The sequence below is a fragment of the Carassius carassius genome, chromosome 49 (assembly GCF_963082965.1).
Source record: "Carassius carassius chromosome 49, fCarCar2.1, whole genome shotgun sequence".
Classification (NCBI taxonomy): Eukaryota; Metazoa; Chordata; class Actinopteri; order Cypriniformes; family Cyprinidae; genus Carassius; species Carassius carassius.
Genome location: NC_081803.1, coordinates 5,472,528 through 5,497,758, shown reverse-complemented (window position 1 = coordinate 5,497,758; position 25,231 = coordinate 5,472,528). Strand labels below are relative to the sequence as shown.

The 25,231-nt window shown below is 36.0% G+C and overlaps 1 protein-coding gene across 3 annotated transcripts in view; it reads right to left on the bottom strand.

Moving 5' to 3' along the window:
• LOC132132736 (small conductance calcium-activated potassium channel protein 2-like) overlaps positions 1 to 24,347 on the bottom strand; it is a 33,211-nt gene extending 8,864 nt beyond the window's left edge. Inside the window, exons 1-6 of one of the 3 annotated variants that reach the window (XM_059545236.1) lie at positions 23,142 to 24,347; positions 20,523 to 20,618; positions 7,989 to 8,407; positions 6,687 to 6,828; positions 6,504 to 6,614; positions 4,266 to 4,393 (exon numbers count right to left, since the gene is read on the bottom strand). In XM_059545236.1, coding sequence (XP_059401219.1) covers positions 4,266 to 4,393; positions 6,504 to 6,614; positions 6,687 to 6,828; positions 7,989 to 8,407; positions 20,523 to 20,618; positions 23,142 to 23,909 — 1,664 coding nt within the window. In that variant the 5' untranslated portion in view covers positions 23,910 to 24,347. The remainder of the gene's footprint in view (positions 1 to 4,265; positions 4,394 to 6,503; positions 6,615 to 6,686; positions 6,829 to 7,988; positions 8,408 to 20,522; positions 20,619 to 23,141) is intronic. The other 2 variants (XM_059545237.1, XM_059545235.1) reach the window with 2 other exon arrangements.
• Between the last annotated feature and the right edge of the window lie 884 nt (positions 24,348 to 25,231).

Here is a 25,231-nt window from a genome sequence, read left to right as displayed (position 1 = left end):
TAGGGTTGCAAAGAGGCGGAAAAAATTCTGTAAATTTCCAGAAATCCTGTAAAGTTTCAGGAAATTTTTCACTCCTTTGCAACCCTGACACAAACAATTAATATTTTAAGTTAGTACGACGGTGCTGGATGGTTTCTATGGCATATCTGAGGAGGATGTTGCTAATGGTTGCTAGGATGTTCTGAGTGGTTGCTAGGATCTTGGTGTAATTGTTAGGGTTTAATATAGTTGCTAAGGGTTGCTAGGTAGGTGACAAGACATTCTAGGTGATATCTTTAAAGTTGTTGTCTTGGTGTGAACACACCTGAGTTCATAAAACCAGCTGTTTTGAGAGCACCACAGATCTACAACGTTTGCACTCTTTAGATACTCAACTTTTATCTTAAAACCATAATGAGCCGCTAGGAAGAGCAACTTATTATATTGTCTCTTTTATATAACATGCCAGATGCGCTGTGTCAGTCTTGCGTCGCTCATTTAGCTAACGACCCTCTGGCCCAAGAGTGCTGGTCCTACGGATGATTAAAGTAGGGGTTGGTGGCACAGCAGGTGGTGCATGGGATGCTGCACACAGGCAGTAAAAGTATATATCACCCCTCTCCTCCCGTTCTTCATGTGCTTTCCACACACGTTCCCTGCCTGTCCCCAAAGCCACAAACAGGACAAACAGGACAAACAGACCTCCAAAAACAAGTTGTGTTCCTTATTTCCTGTGTGTCCTCGGCATGCGTAGGACATCTTAAACATACCTTGGCCTGGAGATGGCCTGTAGATAATTTCAAGCGATTCGCTATTCTAGAACCAGTGCATGATAAGAACAGCCTTGATCAGTGGAAATCGATCCTAGCCATCCTCATTATGCAAAACAGCTTGCATTCGGTGTTAAAGGACACACGCCGGAGCCATTAGTGAAGAATGAGCCAACTGGGAAGTTTCAGATTTGGCCTGGGATGGCGGTTTCCTGTCTTTATGGGTTTGGAACAGGGCCAGGCACTCTTTAAACATAAAGGAAATTGAACAGAATCAGGGGGAGTGAATTAAAGTAGAAGATAGAAAACCACAGGCACTGTTAAGACAAGTGCACACGCCTTACTGGCCGTATTGGCGCTCACATATAGTCTTAATGAAGGAATGTGAGCACATATACAACCATAAAATCACAAGAACACACACTAAAGGTTTTACACAGAGCTGGGAGCGAACTGACCATTAATCTGCGGTGTCATGTGTGTGAGCCTGTGGTTTATGCATCCTGACTGAACATTAGCCCGCTTGCCGGTATTCACAACATTGCTGCTGCAAGCAATGTTTTCTTTCAGCTATGTGTCTATAAAAAGAGCAGGACATTGTGTGATTTTACCCTCAGCATTATTAGCTGTGTATGTCGCAAACTGCAGCATCTGATGCCATTATGTGATGAGAGTGAAACAGAGCAGACGAATCAGAAGTTTAAAATATATTGTCTCGATTATAATCAACTTTACATAATGAATAAATACATAGTGGTTCTGGGTGGTTACTAGGTGGTTGGTGGGCTGTTCGGTGTAGTTGTTATGGTCTAAATGGTAGTTGCTATGGGGTTGCTGGGACATTCTGGGGGTTGCTGGGTCATTTTAAGTGTTTGCTGGGTTTGTTTTGTGTGGTGGCTAAAGATTATGAGAGGTTGTTAGGACATTGCAAACGTCCAATCTGGGGAGTTAGTAAAACTATACTGTTAGATTATTCTGGTGCTTGCTAGAAATTCTGGGAGGTTGCTAGGTGTTCTTAATGGTTGCTAGGTTGTTGCTAAGTAGAAGGTAGGATGTTGCTAGGGTGTTCTGCATTGCTGCTACAACACTAAGGTGGTTGCTTAGTGGTTTGTCTTAGCAAACACCACCGATGAAACAGATGCAGAACAAAATGAAGGGAATTACAAAAAAGAACGTGTGCAGATTTTTATCAATGTTTATCTTTTTTTCAATTTAGCTAATTATTCTGAAAGAACATCTTTCAATAATGAATATTTGTCTTTATGAGCATGGTTGATTTAGCTAATTATAAAAATGCCGTGCGAGACAAAATAAACAGAAGGCATTCATTACTCTCATCTAAATGCGTTAAACGTATCTGCGCCAGCTCAAAATCATGACCATACATTTCAGCTTAACAGGACAAATAAATCTTATCGCTGAAAAAATGATTTAATGATTGCTCTATAGCTAGCATTAAACTGGACACAATGCTAAATTCATTAGAGGATATGAAAAGTGGGACAGAGTGATGAATAATCTTTAAATAAAAGAGAGAAAAGAGAGAAAGGAAGAGAGAGTCTGACAGAAGCCTAAAATGAAAGGCAGTGAAACCCGTCCCTGACACCTTCATGAATAGTGAAACAGGAGTAAAGGACGATAGGATGTGCTCTCCACATTCGTCATGGTTTCCAGTTGCTTTAGCGATGCTTCTTATTCAATATTAGCTTACACGGCACACAATTAACAGCGTCAGCCGTGGACTTCAAAGCCGTTTTACCGCTTTGAACTGAATTCAGGTAGTCTGTATATCTCAAAGCAACAGTACCAGTTTAATTACAGTATTTCCTTAGGTCTTTTTGAAGATCACTTTAACCTTTTCAGGCTTTTGGTAGAGAGCTTTATGAAGTATGATATGCTTTTGAAAACAGTTTTGTACTTAACAGACACCCAAAAAGAAAACTCTGTCATCATTTACTCACCCTCTCAAGTTGAGTGAACCATCCCTTCAAGGCCTTTCTATCAGTTTTTTACAATTTATTTAATCTAGGCATTACACAATTATAATGTACAATATGAAAATTAGATATTCATTTTGAGATTTCTTGAAGATAAGATTGAACAGTGTTATTAGATCCTTGGTGGTTTTAAAGGGGTCATATGATGCGATTTAAATGTTTCCTTTCTCTTTGGAGAGTTACAATCTCTTGGTGCATGAAGAAGATCTGTAAAGTTGCAAAGACTAAAGTCTCAAATCCAAAAATATATTCTTTATCAAAGTTAAGACCCCCTAAAAAGCTTCATTCAAACACGCCCCCACCCACATGTCTACGTCACTATGTGGAAATATTTGCGTAATGCCGCCCAAATGTTCAAGCACAGAAAGAAGTCTTGGTTTCAGTAACTAGTAGTTTTGAAATAATTTTTCACGAACTTGTTTTAAAAAAAAAAATGTTTCTTGAGCAGCAAATCAATATATTAGAATGATTTCTGAAGATCATGTGACACTGAAGACTGGAGCAACGATGCTGAAAATTCAGCTTTGCATCACAGGAATACACCATATTTTAAAATGTATTATAATATTTTGTGTAATATTAATATTTAACAATGTAACAGTTTTACTGTATTTTTGATCAAATAAATGCAGGCAACAGTAAAAAATATTAATAAAAAAATTACCAACCCCAAACTTTTGAATGGTAACGTATATGATCCAGATGTATTGTGCACTTGATACACTAATGTGCTTTACACACATAAAATACAGTTTTATAAGATTTAGAAGTTTAACACACAGCATATTCTCATTAAAATACAAAGATAGTAGTAAATAAAAAAAAATTTAAACTGTACATTTCTATGCGAATGATAGAATTACGATTATGATTCAGAATTATAATTTTTTCGTACAATAATGGGCATCTCAACCATTTAGTGGAGGCTTATAATACAAGGTTTGAAATTTTTCCTGTAATGTTTTACATTGTATTTCTGAGAAAAGATAAAGTTTCATGGTATAGTGCTTTATAACCCAACAACAAATAGCCTCAATTTCGAGCCGGTATCTCTGAGGGTGGCTGAAAATAAATCATGGGGAAGAAACCACAAACCCAGACGGTTTCAGCTCAAATGAGGTGGGTTTATAACCATTTTGCCTTTTGGGTTTCCCAAATAATCAGTCACTGGAAGAGAGTGACATTTACAGGCCACTTATGTCCTCTTTTAGCTGGCCCATAAATACTAAGAGTGAGAGTGATGGGGAAAAAGTCTTACTGAGGGCTGAATTAACTCCACAATGGAAGAACAGAGCGTCAATATACAATGAGCGATTACTATTTTAACTATTTAACTCACCAAAACAAATGTGGTACAAATGGATTTACCTGTTCAAACACAACAAAAATGAATCTGTCATCAGCGGCTCCTAGCCTGAGCTACAGGTGTCAAACAATTCAGAGCTCAAAGTGTTAAACTCTCACTGAACAACAGACACACACATAGCGGTCCTGACGGGTCTCCAGTGGTCTGACTTACTGGTGAATGGCTTGAAGAAACTTGCGTTGATGTTTCCTGACTCTGGCGTGGTCCATCTTCCTCACCAGCTTGGTGTTTTTATAAATGAGCCACGTCTCCCTGAGAACATTAGCAGCTGTGTTTTTCACCTGTGGGAGAGTTAGCATTGTAGCATTCAGTGCTCAGTTCTGCTGAGGCCCCCATGTTTGAACGTGGCTTACTTGGTTTATTGGCATTATACGTTTTTGAATAGCGTAAACTTGGGATATCTACTGGAATAATTAGCTTGCTAGCAATCAGATCTAAGATATATTGTTCTCTTAACTCACAATGTTATTAAGCTAGCTACACTTTCAGTGTGATAAAAGGACAGGAGCACAGGGATGATCGCTCAAAAAATGTCAAAATAATTACAATAATTACATACCATAAAAGTTTTTCAATGACATCAGTTTGACCAAAAAAATGATAATGAGATACTGTTTGGGAAACCAGAAAATCCTTTTGGTAACACTGTAGATTTTAATAGTCCGGTTCTGGAAGTAAAATTCCCATTTATTTTCTCCACAGAGCAACTGATTTTTACTGATAATTTATAAACCTTTGAAGACAGATCTACTGTGAGCTACAAGGTTGTTAATCGATGATATATACTTTTACTGAAGCCACTGGCTCACATTACTCAACTTTTTATTTTGAAAAACATTGTGTTCAACATGAAAAACTACATTACCCATGATCCTGCAAAGAAATCTCCACCAATCAGAGAGTCATGACAAATGAACTCTTTCTATATATAACTATATATAAAATCAACACCTTTAAGACAATTTTTTTACATTTATCTTTTATTTATCTTTATTTAACAATTATAATTTCTCTTGTTCGCAATAGTTCAAGGGATTGTGGTTCACTATAGTTTTGTAGTTTCCCTCACTAAAGCAGTTACTGGGGATGTAACGATTCACAAAGAGCCGGTTGAAAATCGATAAAAATATGTGATGATTTAAGTCGGTTGAGATGTTAAACGAATCACGGTAGTAGTTCATATGAATGTATCTCTGAGGAGAACTGACTGTCTTTAGAAAAGTATAGATGGTATTTTCTTTTCATCTTGCCTCTGTATAATGAATAATATTTATAAGTGCATCACTTCTTTGTTTACAGCGGTAACCAACGCTGTATCTGCTGCTCTATGAACTCTGCTGTCAGAGAGTGAAACTGCGTCTCATTGAGCCCATCTGCTGTTTGTTTCATGCAGACTGTTTTATGTAGTAGTTTCACAAAGCTAAACAAAAACAAAAATTTTAATGAAAAAAAAAAAAACAGAATCCAAATATATAAAACTGAAAAAATGGAATTTATATCATCTATTTATTAGATTTGGGATTTATATAAAAATTTGAATTTAGTTTTGTTATTTGACATATTTCAGTTTCACAAAGAAATGTGCATAATTTTGTCTGAGAAATAATAAAAGGACATCTTTTAATTTATTTATAATTTAATCTCCTTTTGTAAAAAAAAAAAAAAAAAAAAAAAACATTGTGAGAAAATTATATGGTGAAATTAGTGTTGCAGATTATATCGCATTGTGAGTTGAGTGAATGGTTACATCTCTAGCAGTTACGTACACAGTCTGGTACCTTTGTCTTTTTTTGCTTGAAGACGAAGCTTGTTATGTTGTTGTTCACCTCATAGCTAATTGATTTGGTTCATGGCCTACAGTCTTCATCTTCTATAACATCACTATGGAAAAAATGAATGGCTAATATACTTCCAGAACCAAAGCTACTGAAAACTGAGCAGACACTGTTGCACTGTTTACAGTTTGAGGTTAGCATGCTGCAGAGCGTTAGCTTTAAGCCTCAAGCGTAATTGGCTAATCTTAGAAGAATATACTTCGTTTATGTGACAAAGCTTATCTGGCTAACCAAGTAAGCCATGCTTGAAGAATGAAAGCCAGAACATCTAGCCTATTTCTCACATTTCTGTTAGGCCAATGTAGTAACTGCTTTTAACTTTATTATCAGTTAATCTTCCTCTCAAAAAGCTGAATTTTGTGTATTTAGAAATAAAAATAATTTGTTGTAAGCAGGGTGACATGTTAATAAATTCACACATGTTGTTTATATTTAATAGATGCACATGTATTTCCACTTTGCGTAAGCTGGGTATTATTTTCACAGGTTTGCAGGGATTAAAAACAAACTGTGACATAAGACGCCATAAGGTTCAGATTTAGGAGTTCAGACTTACCCTTTTTGTCAACTGGGTGTCCATCATAAAGTTATGTACATGTTTTTCAGCTTTGGTTAATTCCAGTTTTTTTGCGACCACAGCGACCACCAAAGCGGTGCATCCGGCTCCCTGACGAAACAAACAACTGTCTTAAGCATTCAGTCTAAACAAAGTCTACGTTACGCTGAGATAAGCACTTACCATAATGCCGGTGAGGAGACAGACTCCTTTCCCACAGTATGTATTGGGGACCATATCCCCATAACCAATGGTTAGAAAAGTTATTGAGATCAACCACATGGCTCCAAGGAAATTGCTGGTTACATCCATGTTGTCATGGTATCTAGTAAGGGCAAAATGACATCAGATTACTTTACACTCCTCTATGGCTTAATTGTAAGTCAATCAATCAGCCATGAAAATTGTGCTAATTTGTCTCACATTATACATTTAATTAGTGTTCGCTCCACTGCAGTAGAAGGACATGCTGTTGTCGCTGTAAGCGAACACTTAATTGGCTAACTGAGGGATCTATCGGAGTTGGGACACAATTGACTCTGTTTCCAAACCTATTTAACTGTTGTTTGTTTAAAAGGTTACGCAGCTCACACGGCCCTCCAGGTCTGCAGCGTGAGAGATTTGATACTCTATAGGTTAAGAGAAAGGCACAGTATCTTTGTTTTTTACTCTGAAATGATGCATTTTTGATACTTAGTGTGTTTTCTAAAACAAATCACCTAGTAAACTGTGAATTACCACAAAATGAATTAATGCAATTAAAATAAAAATAGATAATTGCATAATTTAAAAATATATAATATAATATAATATAATATAATATAATATAATATAATATAATATAATATAATATAATATAATATAATATAATATAATAGTGCCCTGCCTGCACACACACACACACAAAAAAAAATCAAAAATTATATTTGGTGTCTGAATAATTTTTGGTTTATATATATATATAGATTTTTTTTTTTTTCTAAAATGTAAACATATATTTTCTAAAAAAAAGAAAAACGTGCATAGTAACCGAGTAACCAAACCATGAATTCATTATAACTGTGATATAACATAACAAAATACAATATAATATATACACTTAAAAATATATTCTAAAATGTACTGTATGTATTAATTTTCTAAAAAACTCACCCAGTAACTATGAATAACCAAAACATGAATCCATGATAACTGTATATATATAATCTATTAATCTAGAATAGAACATATTTTCTAAAATATAGAATACATATTCTAAAAATTTTTATTAAAAAGTGTATCACCAAAGCATGAATTGATGAAAATTCTATACTGTATATTTGTATTTATATATCCATTTTCAAAAAAATATGTACAATTATTATTACTATTTCTGTATAATTGTAGGTGTTTATTTAAACACACTTAAACAATTTTAAGTGTGTCTTAAAGACCTCCTAAAAACTGACTTCCATAATCTACTGTCAGAGCAACAAAGCGGGGCACCTTTCGCACGCCCTCACAGTCCAGGCGGCGATGATCCACAGAGAAATGGTGAACACCAGCAGCACTGTCCCGGGACAGATAGTCATGAGGGTCTTCATCACAAAGCGTGTGTTGAAGTTGATCTTGTTGAGGGCACCGATACTGCGTGACGACGCATCAGTGAAGAGTTTGCTATGCAGCAGCATGACGCGAGCAATGAGGTACAGACGGAGAAACATGGGAATGGACAGGATGATATCCACGTCAGCGTCTGTCTTGGACGGCGCGTAGGAAAAGGCGAGCCGTGCTGTCCACGTGAAGGTGTAGTTGCCCGGGATGGGGTGTATGGCGCACACCAAGATCTCCAGACAGATGAAGAAGATGCGCTCGTAGGTCATGGCTATCCTCCAGTCGTCTGCCGCGTTGTCCACCATGAACAGCTATCAGGAGAAAAAAAAAAAATTAAAAAAAAAAACAGAAAAATATTTTAGTTATATAAAATAAAAACATTTTTAAATAATACATTATTTTCTTAAATAACATGTTTGCAACTCAAGTTTTTTTTTTTGTTTTTTTTTTTGCAGAGAGGATTTACTAGCTGTAATTTCAGCTTCTGTCAGGGTGCACTGCTCACAGGCTTCTCTCAAGTGCCAGATAAAGCCAGCTTTCTCTCCAATTGACCGGCGGGCTCTGGAGCCGCATTGCTTTTTTCTACTCTTGCTACATAGAAAATCTCCCTCTTTCCCCTTCTCCCCAATCCCATCAATATTTCTGCCCAGTATGGATCTGGTTTGATTCACAACAGCACAACCATTACTGTTCTCATTTTCAGTGCCCTTGGTTCCAGTAATGTATTCCCCTTCAGTTTCTCAGTTGGTATTTCACATTTTTAATTGATTTTCACATTTTTCCTCAAGGAAGAAACTAATGCTGTAACTGTAAGAAACTCTTTCACATAATAGTACAAGTTCAAATTAATAACCGAGCCCAAGCTAGATAGTCACTTGTTTTTTTTTCTATAAAAACAATGCATTTTAAGTTTACCAAAGAATGTTCAGATATATACAAATATGTAAGCGGTTAGAGATTGCAAATAATCGCTTTTCATTTGCAATGCTGACAAGTGCTTTTAATGAGCTTTCTGTTTCCACAGCAACAGCGACTTCTCTGATTGGTAGAGGTCTTTTCAGCATTATGGGTAATGTAGTTCTTCATTAGGAGTTCTTAAAAACTAAGTTAAAATCTCACACAGTAGGCTTGCCATGAGGCGTGAAAGGTTTATAAATGTTGCTGTCAAAAAACAACTTCTCTGTGGAGATATTAAATGAGAATTTATTTCCGGAAGCCGTCTGTTGTGCTCAAGCGTCAGATCTCTGCCCTCCTAAACGCTCTGTGCTGCCGATCAGCTGCGGTTTCTTCCTGTGCATTCAATCACCTCAAGGCACAGACAGCCAACATCAGCGTGAGATATTTCACCAGAGCGGTGCAGTCAGCACAATTCAAAGGCTTCTGCTGACAGACTTTATCCAACAAGACTGTGGCTATCTGATATGAGAAGAGGAGCAAACGATAAACCCAAATGGCTTTCCTGCCTTCTTACAGCACAGGGCCATCTCACGATGCTGCTTCAGTGCTGTCCTGTGGTTTTCTCCTCACACACGTATAAAACTTTAACGTCTGGACAGTTCAATCACATTTATGGTCAGTATCTACTCTTGCTGGATCCACAGTATCTGGATCATATGGGTGACAAAGAGGCAGATGTTTGAATAAATCAAATGACATGAAACCTGGATGAATATAAATACACATTGTGACGGGAGGAGCACAGGACCGACACAGTGGGCGTGGCGTCAGGCCTCAGAGAGGCTTTTATTAACAGAAAATCAAATAAAACAGGGGATAAAGGTGGCCAAAGGGGAAGAGTGCCCAAAATAAACAGGTGTCCTCGTCGTGCTGCAGGGTTCGTGTAGGTCGGGCAGTGTTCATGGAGGAAGGGTCCAGGTAAGGGGCGGGGTCCGGCGGCCGCACGCGCTCCCCTCTTCGGTCCGGGGCGCGAGGGGCGGCGGCTTCCTCTAGCGGCCGCATCACTCTCGTTGGCCGCAGCGCTGGCAGGGGATGGACGGCCCGGCACCCTGGCCCGTTGGCCGTGTAAACGGGTGCGGTTCCCATTCGGATCGCTGGTCCGGCAGCTCACGTCTCTGGTGGCGCGGGAGTTCCTCAACACAACCTTCCTGGACCCACGAGGACACCAGTGTGCATGCACGGGGAAGAGACCGGTCTCCCGAGGAGAGGCGCGTTGGGCTTTTAAACAGCGGCGGTGATGAGGCTCCATTTCCTTCAGATGTGCCCCATCACACGCCGCCAGCCCTGACTCGTCCAGCGCCCCTCCTCTCACACACCCACTCCAGTCGGGAGCCTGGTGAAGGGCGGCGATTTAGGACGGGGTGCCGGTGACAATCAGGGAGGAGGCAGCTGACTCGTCACAACATGTAATAATATAAACCATCATGCTGCAAAATAACCTTCATTTAAACTGAGTTCCTATTCTCGAAATTCGTCAAAAAGAGCGCGAATGAGATTAATAACCCTGATCACAGATTCAGTGATAATGCATTAAAACATTAAGTAAATCTGAGTGCTGCATGACCGTACAAAAACATGTTGAAGGGACTTCCAGTGCATTGCTTTGCTGTTGCTAATGGCTTCGGAGTAGTTATTAGCACATTGCTGTGCTGTTGCTACCAAAGATATGTATACTTAGATTCCACATTCAAAACGTCGACACGTCCGCCATCTTGGAACGGTCACCGTGTCGTCACTCACAGCATAACTCAATTTTTCCAAGATGCCACAACATTGCAGTATTTAGTCTCTGGTTGTTAAAACCTCCAGGATTTCAATTCCTGAAGAAACAGACTAATCGTTCACAAGTGAGAAAAAAAAAAAAAAAATTTTGGAATTTTTATATTGCTGTTTATTTTTCCATATTAGTGCATAAAGAGCCTTAATTAAAATAATTAAATATCATTCTTCTTTACTGAAAAATTACAGTATAAATCTAAAATTCTTACAGCATTTTACTTTTTTTACATTGTACATTGCTACAGTAGATAAAATGATTGGGGGGGGGGGTGCAAATACAAAATGCAAATGTCTCAGTTTCATCTGTTTCTTCATGTAATCACAGACAGATTCGATGATGGTGAGATCAGATCTCTGTGCAGCACCGGATGTTGTCAGACTGCTAGTGCATTCAAAAATCTCACTAGATTATTATGAAAATGAATGTCAAAATGAATGTTTGGAAATGTAAACTGATATTTCCTACTAACACACTACAGCAAAAGATATAAGTAAATGGCTTAAAACCCATTTTTGGGTTGAAAATACTAACGTGCCTAAGACTTTTGCACAGTACTGTTCTTTACAAACGACATTGTTGCTACTTTATAAAGAAAAAAAAACGAATCGATACCCAACCCTAAGTCTGATTATGGTTTAACTGACTGAATATTTGCAAGTCATTTTATAGCAAAAAGATATTAAATAATCATATATTGAACTATTTTGCAAAAAGCCTTAGTATGAGCAATAATTATTAATGGTAATATTAATACTTGCATTGCAATCATCAATACAAATGAATTACAAAGAACTTTATTCAGATGGACTGGTATTTTCAAGGGTTTTAAAAAAAATTTGAGCAAAATTTCTTCAGTGACAATTATTTTAAGGTATATAGACTATGTAGACTATGTTAATTATGTAATTGTTTAAAAAAAATGTTTTTTTTTTTTCGTTTTATAGCAAAAAGAGCATTAGATTCGGAGCTTAAATTATAATGATTAAATATCATGCTTCATTGACTACATTTTTACTTTTTTACATTAAATATCTTAAATGTACTTAAAAGTTGTAATAGTGGTTGAAATTTACCAGATTGAAAATAAAAGGTTTTATTTTTATTTTATTTTTTTATAGAAAATGCATACATTTTTTGATAGTGACCCTGAAATATTGAGCTATTTTGCCCAAACTTATATGAGAAATAATAATTAATGGTGAGAGCAATGATTTCTTTAGCAACCATCACTATAAATCTTGAATCATTTGGACAGAAAATAAATCCTTCATGCCTTTTTTTTTTATTCCAAAAGACTGTAATGACAAAATAAACATTTCCATTTTAGACCCTTTTAATACCACCTACACATGTTAGTCACATGAATCATACGGCCTCAAAATATGACACTAATCTGTCATATTCATACGACGCATATGCGAACACAAAACATGTACTCCTACAGCATATCCTAATTCAAACATAGCTAAAAATAAAAATAAACACGGGATTTTACCAAAAATAAAATCAGGCCTCACGGGTAAAATAATCACACCTAATCATTCCCGTCTACACTGACTTGTGACAGACATCGTATGACCAGAAGAAAGGGAGATTTTAGACCAGACAGGACACACCATGTGTCCTGAAAGGCCTGACAATTGGCAGAAATGCTGTAACATTAACCAGCCTGTCTGTTAATTTGGGCTGTTGTTGGACTTTCCGTGCGAGTGTAACTTAGACAGCGAAACACAAGCTGGCTTTGACAAACGGTGACAGACACTATCTTACTCAAAGCTTAGCAACAACAACAACCACCAACAAACCACATAGCCTGCAAATATAGAATGATAAGCGTGAAGCTTTAATTTGATGTATATGCAAACATGTCACGAAAGCACCGCTTTCAACTTACTAGCTTCAAAACGGAGCAATTAAACATTTAAAATGGGTTATGTAAGGAAACCTACTTGGTAGGTAAAACCAATTATGGTAATGGACGACCTGCAATACAATACTCAAGGGTGCTTCACCTACAAGCATCCAATATTCCCACCGAGTGCTTGAGTGGGTAGTTATGGAAAAATGCTGAATTTGACAACAGAGGGGAAGGTGCACATGTAATGGCCCGGTTACAACAGCTAAGGGTCGTACCTGATAACCTCAACAAGTCTGAGAGCGTGACTGCGGCGACTCATTCAAACAAGACGAAGCAGAAGTGCAGAATATAGATACAAATCATTCTTAAAATAATAACTGAGCAAAGAAAATGTATTGCCTTCTGTAATATATATATATATATATATATATATATATATATACAAACCCGATTACAAAAAAGTTGGGACACTGTACAAATTGTGAGTAAAAGAGGAATGGAATAATTTACAAACCTCATAAACATTCACAATAGAATATAGATAACATATCAAATGTTGAAAGTGAGACATTTTGAAATGTCATGTCAAACATTGGCTCATTTTGGATTTCATGAGAGCTATATATTCCAAAAAAGTTGGGACAGGTAGCAATAAGAGGCCAGAAAAAGTTAAATGTACACATAAGGAACAGCTGGAGGACCAATTTGCAACTTATTAGGTCAATTGTCAACATGATTGAGCATGAAAAGAGCCTCTCAAGAGTGGCAGTGTCTCAGAAGTCAAGATGGGCAGAGGATCAACAATTCCCCCAATGCTGCAGCAAAAAAATAGTGGAGCAATATCAGAAAGAAGTTTCTCAGAGGAAAATTGCAAAGAGTTTGAAGTTTTCATCATCTACAGTGCATAATATCATCCAAAGATTCAGAGAATCTGGAACAATCTCTGTGCGTAAGGGTCACGGCCGGAAAACCATACTCGATTGCTGTGATCTTTGGGCCCTTAGATGGCACTGCATCACTTACAGGAATGCTACTGTAATGGAAATCACAACATGGTCTCAGGAATACTTCCAGAAAACATTGTCGGTAAACACAATCCACCGTGCCATTTGTTGCTGGCTAAAACTCTATAGGTCAAAAAAGAAGCCATATCTAAACATGATCCAGAAGCGCAGGCGTTTTCTCTGGCCCAAGGATCATTTAAAATGGACTGTGGCAAAGTGGAAAACAGTTCTGTGGTCAGACTAATCAAAATTTGAAGTTCTTTTTGGAAAACTGGGACGCCATGTCATCCGGACTAAAGAGGACAAGGACAACCCAAGTTGTTATCAGTTCTCAGTTCAGAAGCCTGCATCTCTGATGGTATGGGGTTGCATAGAATGGCTGTGTAGAAGAAGGATCCAGGTACTGAAATGGCCAGCCTGCAGAGCAGATCTTTCACCCATAGAAAACATTTGGTGCATCATAAAGAGGAAGATGTGACAAAGAAGACCTAAGACAGTTGAGCGACTAGAAGCCTGTATTAGACAAGAATGGGACAACATTCCTATTCCTAAACTTGAGCAACCCTTTTTTTTTTTAGCAAAAACAGCATTAAAGTCATTAAGTTTGATGTCAGTTTGAAATAAATATATCAATTCAAAAATTGTAAATTTTTTCCATACATTTTTTTTTTTTTGAACAATTTAAATTGGCTTGGTGAGTTTGATTCATTTGCATAATACATTTGAACTCAACAACTCGCTTGCATTTTTTTTTTTTCATTTTTCATCTACTGTATTAAAGTGTTACATTAAAATATAATCCAGATTAATATTGTTGAGTGAATACAGGAAATAAATGTAAATTAATAAATATCATTCTTGTGTTTGCTTCATTAAAGCACACAGACAACATGCCTTGCTTATTTTTAAACAATTATTTTTAAATAGTATTTTCTTGTTATATTGGTTTTTGAATTCCCCTTTTAAGTAACATATAACAATTATTTCAAGAAAATTGTATATTTGAAATTACTGAAAATGTATGTGTTTAAAATGATCATTTCCCATATAATGCATTGTCTACCCAATGAATAAATTAAAGTACATAAATAGAAATTGTATGGCTGAACTGAACAATTTATATCTTTTAAAATATGTAATGAACATTTATAAATTGATTAAGTTTAGTTGACGATTTTTGACAATATTCAGAATTTTTCTCAAGTGTTACAGCTACATTTGGCACATATAAATTGCTATATCATGGAGTGCAGGTATATTTGCAGTAGTAGCTCCATCACCCCCCGGCCTACTCTAATACAGTTGTGGTAAGTCCTATGAGTTCAGCCTGAATGATGGAAGCAAGTCTGACTTTGGCAAAGCATGTGCATTAATGAAAATTGCAATAAAAAAGGCCTAAACTGATCAGCGCACCACAAGGTCGATGGCTCTTCTGAACCATTCACACTCACTGTTGCTTTACCAGAGCTGAACTCTATTAAAACACAGCGACAATACAGTAATCTATCAAACACGTGTCTGTACAGGGGGCTCGGTTTTTTGCACACCTGTTTTAGCCTCGCGTCGCCTTGACAAGGGCACGGACAAAAGGTTGTCTGCCTTTGTGCTCTCCATCTGTCTAGTATGGAGCAGGGATTGGTTACTGGTTTCAGGAGAGCTCAATAAACTAATGGAGCATGGCTCAATATTTAATCTGTGTAATGTAGAGAACGCAACATATATCTTGTCTCTAAGAAAAGGAATCGCTCAATCTCATTAGAGAATTAGGTAGAAAGGTTCAGCCCAATTCCAAATTTATGCAATGGTTAATTTATGATATCAAAGTGGGTCCTAAGAGGCCACTTTGCTAAGTAAATCCTCAGTTGTAGGTTGCTTTCATTTGTGTAATTGAACACTGCCAGAAAAGGATGACAGCTGTTGTATTATTAAGTTAACTGTACCTTAATTTAACTCTATTCTCTAGCAATTTAAATTAAACATACATTAAAATAATTAATAAAACATAAAACCAATGGTTGTCACACATTAAATTAATTCAAGTAGTAAAATGACTTTAATTTTACAAGATCTATAATGTCATTTATGTCAGAGGGAAATAAAAAAACAGTGACCACTTTAACTCTCTTCTCTAGTGATTTAAATGCAAAATTAGATTACATTTTTAATCATATTAGTTTTTATTAAATTAAATTTTAAATTAAATATAAATATTAAGGAATTGTATATTCTATTCCTTCTACAAAAACATTACAAAAATAGTAAAGATGTTTTGGTAAACCAGGGAAGAGTGAAAACTGAAACTGAATAAAAGTAGTAACTAAAAAATAATTCTATAATGATCTGTCTGAGATGATGATATTTAACAATTTTCTATGGACTAAATTACAGTGTTGATGCTCTAGAAATGCTCTAGACATGCCTTGCTTATTTTCAAACAACTATTTTTTGAATAGTATTTTCTTCTTTTATTGGTTTTTAAATCCGCCTTTTAAGTAACTTCTAACAATTATTTCAAGAAATTTGAATATTTGAAATTATTTACAATTATTTTTGTTTATAATGTTGTGTTAAAAATGATAATTTCTGATATAATTAATTTTTCTAATTAATAAATTAAAGTACAAAAATAGAAATGTAAATATTAAGGAATTGTATATTATATTCCTTCTACAAAAACATTACAAAGAATAGAAGTAAAATGTTTTGGTAAACCAGGAAAGTGAAAATTGAAATGGAAACCGTCGTAACTGAAAATTATTATAAAATTATGATAACTTTTCTAAGAATTATGATCCTATCCTTATTTTCTATGGATTAAATTACAGTGTCGATGCTCTAGAAATAAATTAAATGAATGAAATGAAATTACTATTGATCCTATTCCTTATACTAAAACATTACAGAGAATAGTAGTAAAAATGTTTCAGTATTAAAAAAAATAAAATAATTGAATACTAAATTTTTTCAAGTGACAATTATTTAATTATAGTTTATTATGTGAAATTATGGAAAATTATTTTTATAATGTTTTGTCTAAAACTATAATGCCTTTTCTAAGAGCGAAACTGCAGTAAAGATGTTATAGCAATTTAACAAATTAAATGAAAACTATCAAGGAATTATAGATTCTATTCCTTCTACTAAAACATTATAGAATAATAGTAACATGTTTTGGTAAATCAGGGAAGAGTGGAAGAATTATTATTTATTTTTTTTGTACACCTAATTTCTTCAACTGACAATTATTTTAACATATTTAAAATATTTAAAATATTTGAAATTATTGATATTTTTATAATGTTCTGTCTAAAATTACAACACCTAAGAATTTCCTCTGAGCTAAATTACATTATAAATGGTCCAGTAATTTAAACAATTTGCTTAAGCTAAATTAAACTAATAATTTAATTAAAAGCCAGCAGACGTCTTAGATTAACACCTTTTATTTTAATTTTATAATCTCTACACTGTAATGCAGCTCAGGGGTCAGTGGTGAGGGATGGATACGTGACACTCAGCACTCGTCTCAGGTAGAGTTAGTTGTCACAGAAAAAGACAGTTCACATCCTCTATAGTGCATCAGCACGGCACGCGTGCACTCATCACCCGTCTCTGCCCTATACATGCACTGACATTATCAAGTGTTGGACATCCCATATACAGCTGATTTGTGGTTCAACTACAGCTAACAACCATATTATTAACTGATAAACTGCTGGTACACAAATTGCCAACTGATAAATTACTGGTACAAATGAAGTTCATTGGTTAAAAAATAATGAAATACTTATATTTCGTATGAATATGGCGATGATGTGCATGTATTTGTAATGCAGAAGAAGCCAAGCCTGGTCCTTTCAGAGAAGCACATTTCTCTGGTAAAGCATTCCCATGATTGATGTCCCTCAGAGACTTGTGGTGGGCCCTTAATATTACAGAGAGCGCAACTGGCTCATGAATACATGCCGTAATAATCCAGCAGTGTGAAAAGTAATAAAACTGCTCAGGCATTTATGGTTGCAGAGCCAGGGCTCTTAATGGCTTTTTTGGGGAGGGAAATTTGCATGCATATTACAAAACAGTGATGTTGTTTCATGTACATGCAGATATGTACAAACTCATGTGTGCTATTCCATATACTGTACTGTCACAATTTTATGTTGCAATTTGATTGAATGTCTTAAACATCTGAACAACAATGCACGCTTATTTGTATGCAAGAAGCATTACTGTATTAAAGTGACAGTAGACCCGAAAATGACAGTTTCAAATCCATGCTTTGCATTCAATATAAAAGTTTTATCTGTGCATGCATTGCCTGGGAATTGAACTCATGCGCTTGGTTTTGCTGGCACCATGTATTACTTTCTGAGGAGACTTTTGTGGAGTTTGGCACAAGCTGTGTTAATCTAAATCCACTGTATGGAAAAGAGCAGCTTGTACATTCTGTCAAACCTCTCTTTTTGTGGTTTACAGAAAAAATTTCAATAATAATGAGGATAGATCATCAACATTGTATAAATAAAGTGCATAAAGACTGCTTTTTATTAAATTTTCTATTTTGGTTTATTTTTAATTAATTTTCATTTTAATTTAACTGTATTAATTTTTATTAATTTTTTTCCCCAGGCCTCTGCTATGCCAACAACACCTAATTCCCCTTCACCTCAATGGCCACACCGAGGAAATCTCAACAAGGCTCTCTGACATCTCTGCTGGATGGAGCTTCATCACCTGCGCTCTTGGCAAGGCTGAGTACCTAAATTCAAAGTTTCTTCCATCCCTGCTGAAGGTCAATTTTTTCGCCTTCTTGTTTCGTCTGCCATTACATCAAAAACCCTGGAGTCATACTGGATCATGCCACAGAAACCATCCAATTGAGCAACATCACAAGTCAAATTTAAGATTCATAATTCCTGCAGCCAATTTTCCAGAACTAACACACACACACACACACACACACACACACACATCTATGCTTTGATAGTAGTTGTATACATGTTTTGTTCTACAAAATAAAGTCTGCAAACTGTTGCTGCAAACTGAAACTGTGTTACGCACTTGCACAGGTGACTAAGAAACAAACGACTAATCTTATTTCCACTTCATACTGAACACACACACTATTAACTAATGTCTCCGTTCTGCCAAAAGCACTATGATCTTGTTGGCACTATGTACTTACTGGCAGCACAAGCGTATTGCCGCTCCTTGGCCTTATCCTTTATTTATAATTTTGCTATTAATGCAAGTATTAATCAAACCCAAAATACACTTTTGGTATGATAGCATCAGCCAAGAAAATACATTATACACACAAATTACACAATATATTTAAATACTGGTGTGAAAATAAATTATATATATATATATATATATATATATATATATATATATAGATAGATAGATAGATAGATAGATAGATAGATAGATAGATAGATAGATAGATAGATAGATAGATAGATAGATAGATAGATAGATTTTTTATTTTTTTTTAACAACATTTTTTTAAGTTGTGAAATTAGGCTTTTACAGCCATAAAATTCAAAACCCAGGCAATAAACTTGACTGCTGAAATGTATGTAAATCAAGGTGAAATTGACATGTCCCTCTGTGATTAAATCCACTGGACTAATCTGTCCATCCCACGAGAAATGAACAGTGATTTTTCCCTACTAGACAAGCCACACATGGTTTTACTTCTGATTCAACTTGAATGAGATATTTGTCTCTATTTGCAAGTTAAATGAAATAATAATACAATAATAAATAAAATTTGTTTTTTTTTTTACAGGATTCCTGTACACTTTTTGACAACCAGGTTAGACTTTAAAAACCATCTTATACATAATGCACATAATAAGTGATTTCTGTTACATAAATGACTTTATTTACGATTGCATTACTTAATTTTATATTAACTAAGTTGCTTATTAATTTAATAAGGCTTGCAAATCACAGTTCGCTGAAATGTTCTGGTTTTCTATGACCATGGGAAAAAGAAAGAAGTGGAATAAATCAAATAAATCTTTGATGCTACATTTCTTTGGCTGCAGAGTTATTTTAAGAAACATCATGAAGACTTCAGAAATGTACAGGGTTTCATCCTCGCCAACACAAACTAAAAGACATCTTTTTCTTTTATTTTTTGTTAATGCTTTACACTGGAGATATGGATGCTGAGTTGTATGAAAATCACAAGTAATACAACAATTCACTGATGCAAGGTCATAGGACATAGAGTGCTTTCAGAGTATTATAACCATCAAGTCAAGTTCTTTCTCTCAAAAAATATAGACAAAAACTGCCTGAAGTGCAGATTTGGACACTTACTAATACCACTATGGAGAAACTGTACAGAAAGCCTCCATACTTAATCTATAAACTGCATTTGTGTTGAGAAGTGCAAGTCCGACTCAACACGGTTAATAGACTATGAATCTCATCTTATGCTCTAGTAGAGTTCTGTAATGATTTTATGAAGATTAATAAATACTCAAAGTAAGTCCAGGTTTATTAGGAAAAACATCCGTTCCACCTGGCCTTGTCTATTCAACTGGCTAATAAGCTGTGAACAGCTGTTAAACCAGGTCCACGAGCCTCTGACATGATTTCATGGAGAGGAAGCAGTGCTATTGAAGGTAATCCGAGTGTAATTCTCTGATAATGGGTATCATTTCAAACACAATGTGTTAAGCATAAGTCTGGAGGAGAGAAAGTGTTAAAAACTCACTGATTCTCACGACATTTTCCGTGAAAAACCACCAAAATGAACATGAGAGTAAAGTGAAGACATAACAGCTCTTACTTATTTTTAAATGAGTTACCTGGATTTCCCTGGCATGATATATGATAATCAACCCAAGAAGAATGATTGTAGAAAGGCTTATCAGGCATTTAAGGGCTAAAGAATACAGTGACTCCTGAAAAAAAAGAAGAAGAAAAGGACAAATTCAACTCATTTGGATTAGACGATTTACAAATACATTACAACTGCAAATTGATTAAACCTACAGAAATGTTACTACAACACATTGCTGTTTTATGTTAAGGATTAAGTTACACCTTTCCTAAAAACATCATAACATAAGCACATCTGAGACCATTACATCATTTAAAAATGTGACTTTAGACTTCCATGTGGAAACATATTTCAATTTCAATATACTGTACTGACAAATCAATATGATGTTATTTTTAAGACACATTATGGTTGATTTTCCTGGGGTCACTCTAACAGGGGAGACACGTGACACGTGCGGGGATGTGTTCCTCAGATTGCATTATTAAAGTCATTCTGATGCACATAAACAGCTGCTTTTTGTTCACAGATCAACCACCTAACATAGTTTTACAATAAATCAAGAAATTATGAATGCTGTCAATTGGAATCTCTTGTTGCAAAATGAATTGCAGTAATGCATATCCCCTTTGGGACTTTTATAGCTAGAGGCATCAATTACATTACTAATTATTTTAAAGTACTTATAGAAATAATAATACATTTATACACAAATAACACAGTTATGGTTTATTTTTTTCCCAGTGATATTCTACAGAAAGTCCAAGAAGAAGAAGAGTGCACAATCGACTCTAAAAGTGATGACAGGCTAGAATTAATACAGCAAAAGATACATAATAAATACTAACTCCATTTGAGTTTCAACTTGATGAGTGGATAACAGTTATTTCTGGTAATTTGATTGGTCGAGTTTCCCAATAGTGCTGGTATTCATTGTAACAATTGCAACAACATTTCACTGTTTGCCTGCTGTAAAAAACGGTTGTGATTTTAACAGTAAAAGACTGTAAACATGCTACAGTAAAAACCTGTTAACAGTAAGTTTCTATACTATAAACAGTAAATAACTGTGATTACATTTAATGTAAAATACAGTAAAATACTGTTAAAAATACAGTTTTTGGAAGGGAAAAACAAAGTCATTGTATAATTTACAGTGAAAAACCTTAAATTGACACTCTCAGAACTTATCTTGCATCTAATGTTGTTAAATTAATATGTATTGCATTATTTCAACACACACACACACACACACACACACACACACACACACACACACACACACACACACACACATATATATATATATATATATATATATATATATATATAAAAGTTTGGGATCAGTAAGACTTGTGATGTTTTTTACTGAAGTCTCTTCTGCTCATCAAGGCTGCATTTATTTGATGAAAAATACAGAAAAAATAATTAATCTCGCTAAATGTTATTGGAATATAAAATAATGGTTTCTATTTTAATATCCTTTCAAGTATAATTTATTTCTGTGATGCAAAGCTGAATTCCCATCAGCCATTACTCCAGTACAAAGTGTCACACGATCATTCTAATATGCTGATTTATTATTAAAATTATCACTGTTGGCAACAGTTGTGCTGCCAAATATTTATTGGGGAAACTGCGATTATTTTTTCAGGATTCTTTGATGAATAACAAGTTTAAAAAACAGCATAATATAGCAAAATATAAATATTTTCTAACAATATAAATCTTTTCTATCACTTCTTGACAATTTAACATATCCTTGCTGAATAAACATTTTAATTTCTTTCAAAAGAAAAAAAAGAAAGAACTGTAGTGTATATTGTTATAAAAGATTTATATTTTAAATAAATGCTCTTCATTTTAATTTTTTTATTCATCAAAGGATCCTTAAAAAGCATCACAGGTTCCAGAAAAATATTAAGCAACACAACAGTTTCCAGCACTGATAATAAATCAGTATATAGAAGGATTTCTGCAGGAACATATGAGACTGAAGACTGGAGGAATGATGCTGAAAATACAGCTTTGCATCACAAGAATAAATTCGATTTTAATGTATATTAAAATAGAAAAACGTTATTTTACATAATATTTCACAATATTACATGTTTTCCTGTATTTTTTTATCAAATAAATCCAGCCTTGATGAGCATAAGAGACTCCTGTTAAAAAAATAAAATAAATTACAAATCGTTCTGATGTGAACAGGCGGAGTTGTGTAATTTTTGGATTTATTAATATTAATTATGTGTTTATTGAGCTGTTTAAATGTAATTTCACCCGCGGTCAAATCACAGCCATGCTGATAAAAGGACAGCACTCCTTGCTTGTGTGATAGTGCTTGAATATGTCGTTCATATTTTTTTTTTAAATAAAGTTTAAGATTTTTTTTTACATATATATTGGAACAATTTTACGTAGCTAAACAATTCCACAGTTGAAAACTGACGAAGCAAACCGTCTTCCTGTAAACGTGACCTTGCCACAGTTTTTCATTCATCATTTCCAAACTTGTAGTTTTCCTCTCTTCTTTCTCTCTCTCTCTCTCTCTCTCTCTCTCTCTCTTTCCAGCAGGCAGACCGGACTTAATGAATTCTGACATACATGGGGTACAGGATTTGGGTACTATTAGGTTACGCACCTTTCCGTAGGCTCCCCACGAGAGTTCAGTTTCAATGACCATCACCACGATCCCAAACATCCCAAAGATGAGCGCGTAGTCGCTCAGGCGCTTTCTCTTCTCAAACAGGGCCCTCCTGTGCCCGAGCTTCTGGCCAATGTTCTGGTTCTTCTTTTTGCCCGATTTGCCGCCGCCGTGGCTACATCCACCCCCTCCTCCTCCCCCGTCCCCCGCCGAGTAAGGCATGAGGGTGGCGGAGTTGTTCTCCTGCTTGGAGGCGAGAGTGTCGGATGCGTCCGCCGCAGAGACGGGCTGCAGCGGCTGGGACTCCGAGTCAAACTCGTGCAGGTTTCTGCGGGACGAGCTCAAGTTACTGAGCGGCCGCATCACGCCGCCGTTGTATCTGCAGCTGCTCATGGCTATTTGGGTGTAAGAGTTACTCTCTCTGTGGCTGCTGGCCGGACTGCCCCGTGTCTGCTGGCGGTTGTGATCGCGATGAGGATGATGATGATGGTGGTGCTGATGGTGTCTGGATGAACTACCATGACTAGAAGGCGTAAACTCGCTGTACTGAGCGCCTTGCCTGGTTGAAGATGAGACGGACGGTGTCCTTAAAGTTCCCAGAGGCGTCCCGTGCAAAGGCTGGCTTTTTCTGGCATCCTCGCAGGTGGAGGAGTTGTTGCAGGTGCAGTGCCTGATGGAGCGCTCTTCCTCGCGTCCGCAGTAGTGCTGCTTATAGTGCTGCTGCTCTGGATAGAAATCGTTCTGCAACTGCAATGGGGTTCCCATCTCAGAGCTGCTGTTTAAAGCAGAGCCCCGTGCATGCACCCTACCGAGGGGGCGTTGTGATGAAGAACGGAGGATAAAAGCTGGTGCGAGGTTCGACCCACCTCGGCTTCTGTAGAAGTGCGAGCACGCTCCCGATTGGATGAGCGACCCAAAACAACTGGGCTGACGTCACGTGAGGAAGGTGGCAACATGCGGTTCAACCGTGCAGGGATTCACAACTCACTACTGTTTACCATAGACTGGACAGGTCTTTGACATTTATGGTGGTTTCTATATGAATGCGTGTTTCATAATGAATTTAACCGGATTGCTTTTTTAATTTAAGTTAAATGCATATAGAAATTGAAAATATGTTTAGAGGGTTTTGTTAAAAATTATGTTAGGCTACACCATCAAAGTCTCTCAACTATCACGCAATCATTAAACAAAATCAAATCAAAACCCAGCTGATCTGACATATGCATCACTTATTTTTTAAATATGGGCAATTTAAATGGGTGCATATTTGGCTTCATTAATTAACTATAAACAACATTTTAAATAAATCTGAATGAAAGTCAACGAGTCAGTCTTGTTCGCAAGACGAGAAAGAGAGAAGAACAATATCCGTAAAACTAAATTTTTACAACTCAATTCATTCATTTTGGATATATTGTTTTTCTCTATGTATAGCAAGAAAGTCGTGAACAAATGGAGGAATAAATTAAATCTCTAAATGCTTAAACACTCTTTTGGAGCCTCTTAAAGATCTGTAGGCATGGCGATTTTTTAATAAAGGATGAAATAAACTGATCAATAGAGATGTCATTTGTAATGCCTGCAGAAACTACCGAGCGCATTTGAAAGGATTGTTTTAGTGAACCGATTCAAAAGATCCAGTTATAAGATTCAGTTAGATGAATCAAAATTGCCACTGGTCACACTACACGTGCACCTGACTACTGACTAGGTTTACTCGCGAGACTGGCTGACTTTAAACAATAGCATGCCACAAAATTAGGGAAAACAAACAAGTTCATTTCTACACTTTTAGACACAAACTGATAAATCTCATTTATTAAACAGCGCGTTTCTTTTCAACGAATAGCATTTACATTGCTGCATGATAAATGCAATTATTATTAGATTATTCGTCTACTGATGCACTGAGAATCAGTCTTCTACCCTAATCTTTATGTAAAGGCATAATATGAAGAGCTGCACGTGTGAAAGAGTCGCTGCAGTATTACTGCAGTCAGTCGCAGCGTCAGCAGCATCTGGAACTCTTTGTTATTGTTGTCTCGCCTCTTGCCAACTTGCATCCTTATGAAACAAGATCAAGC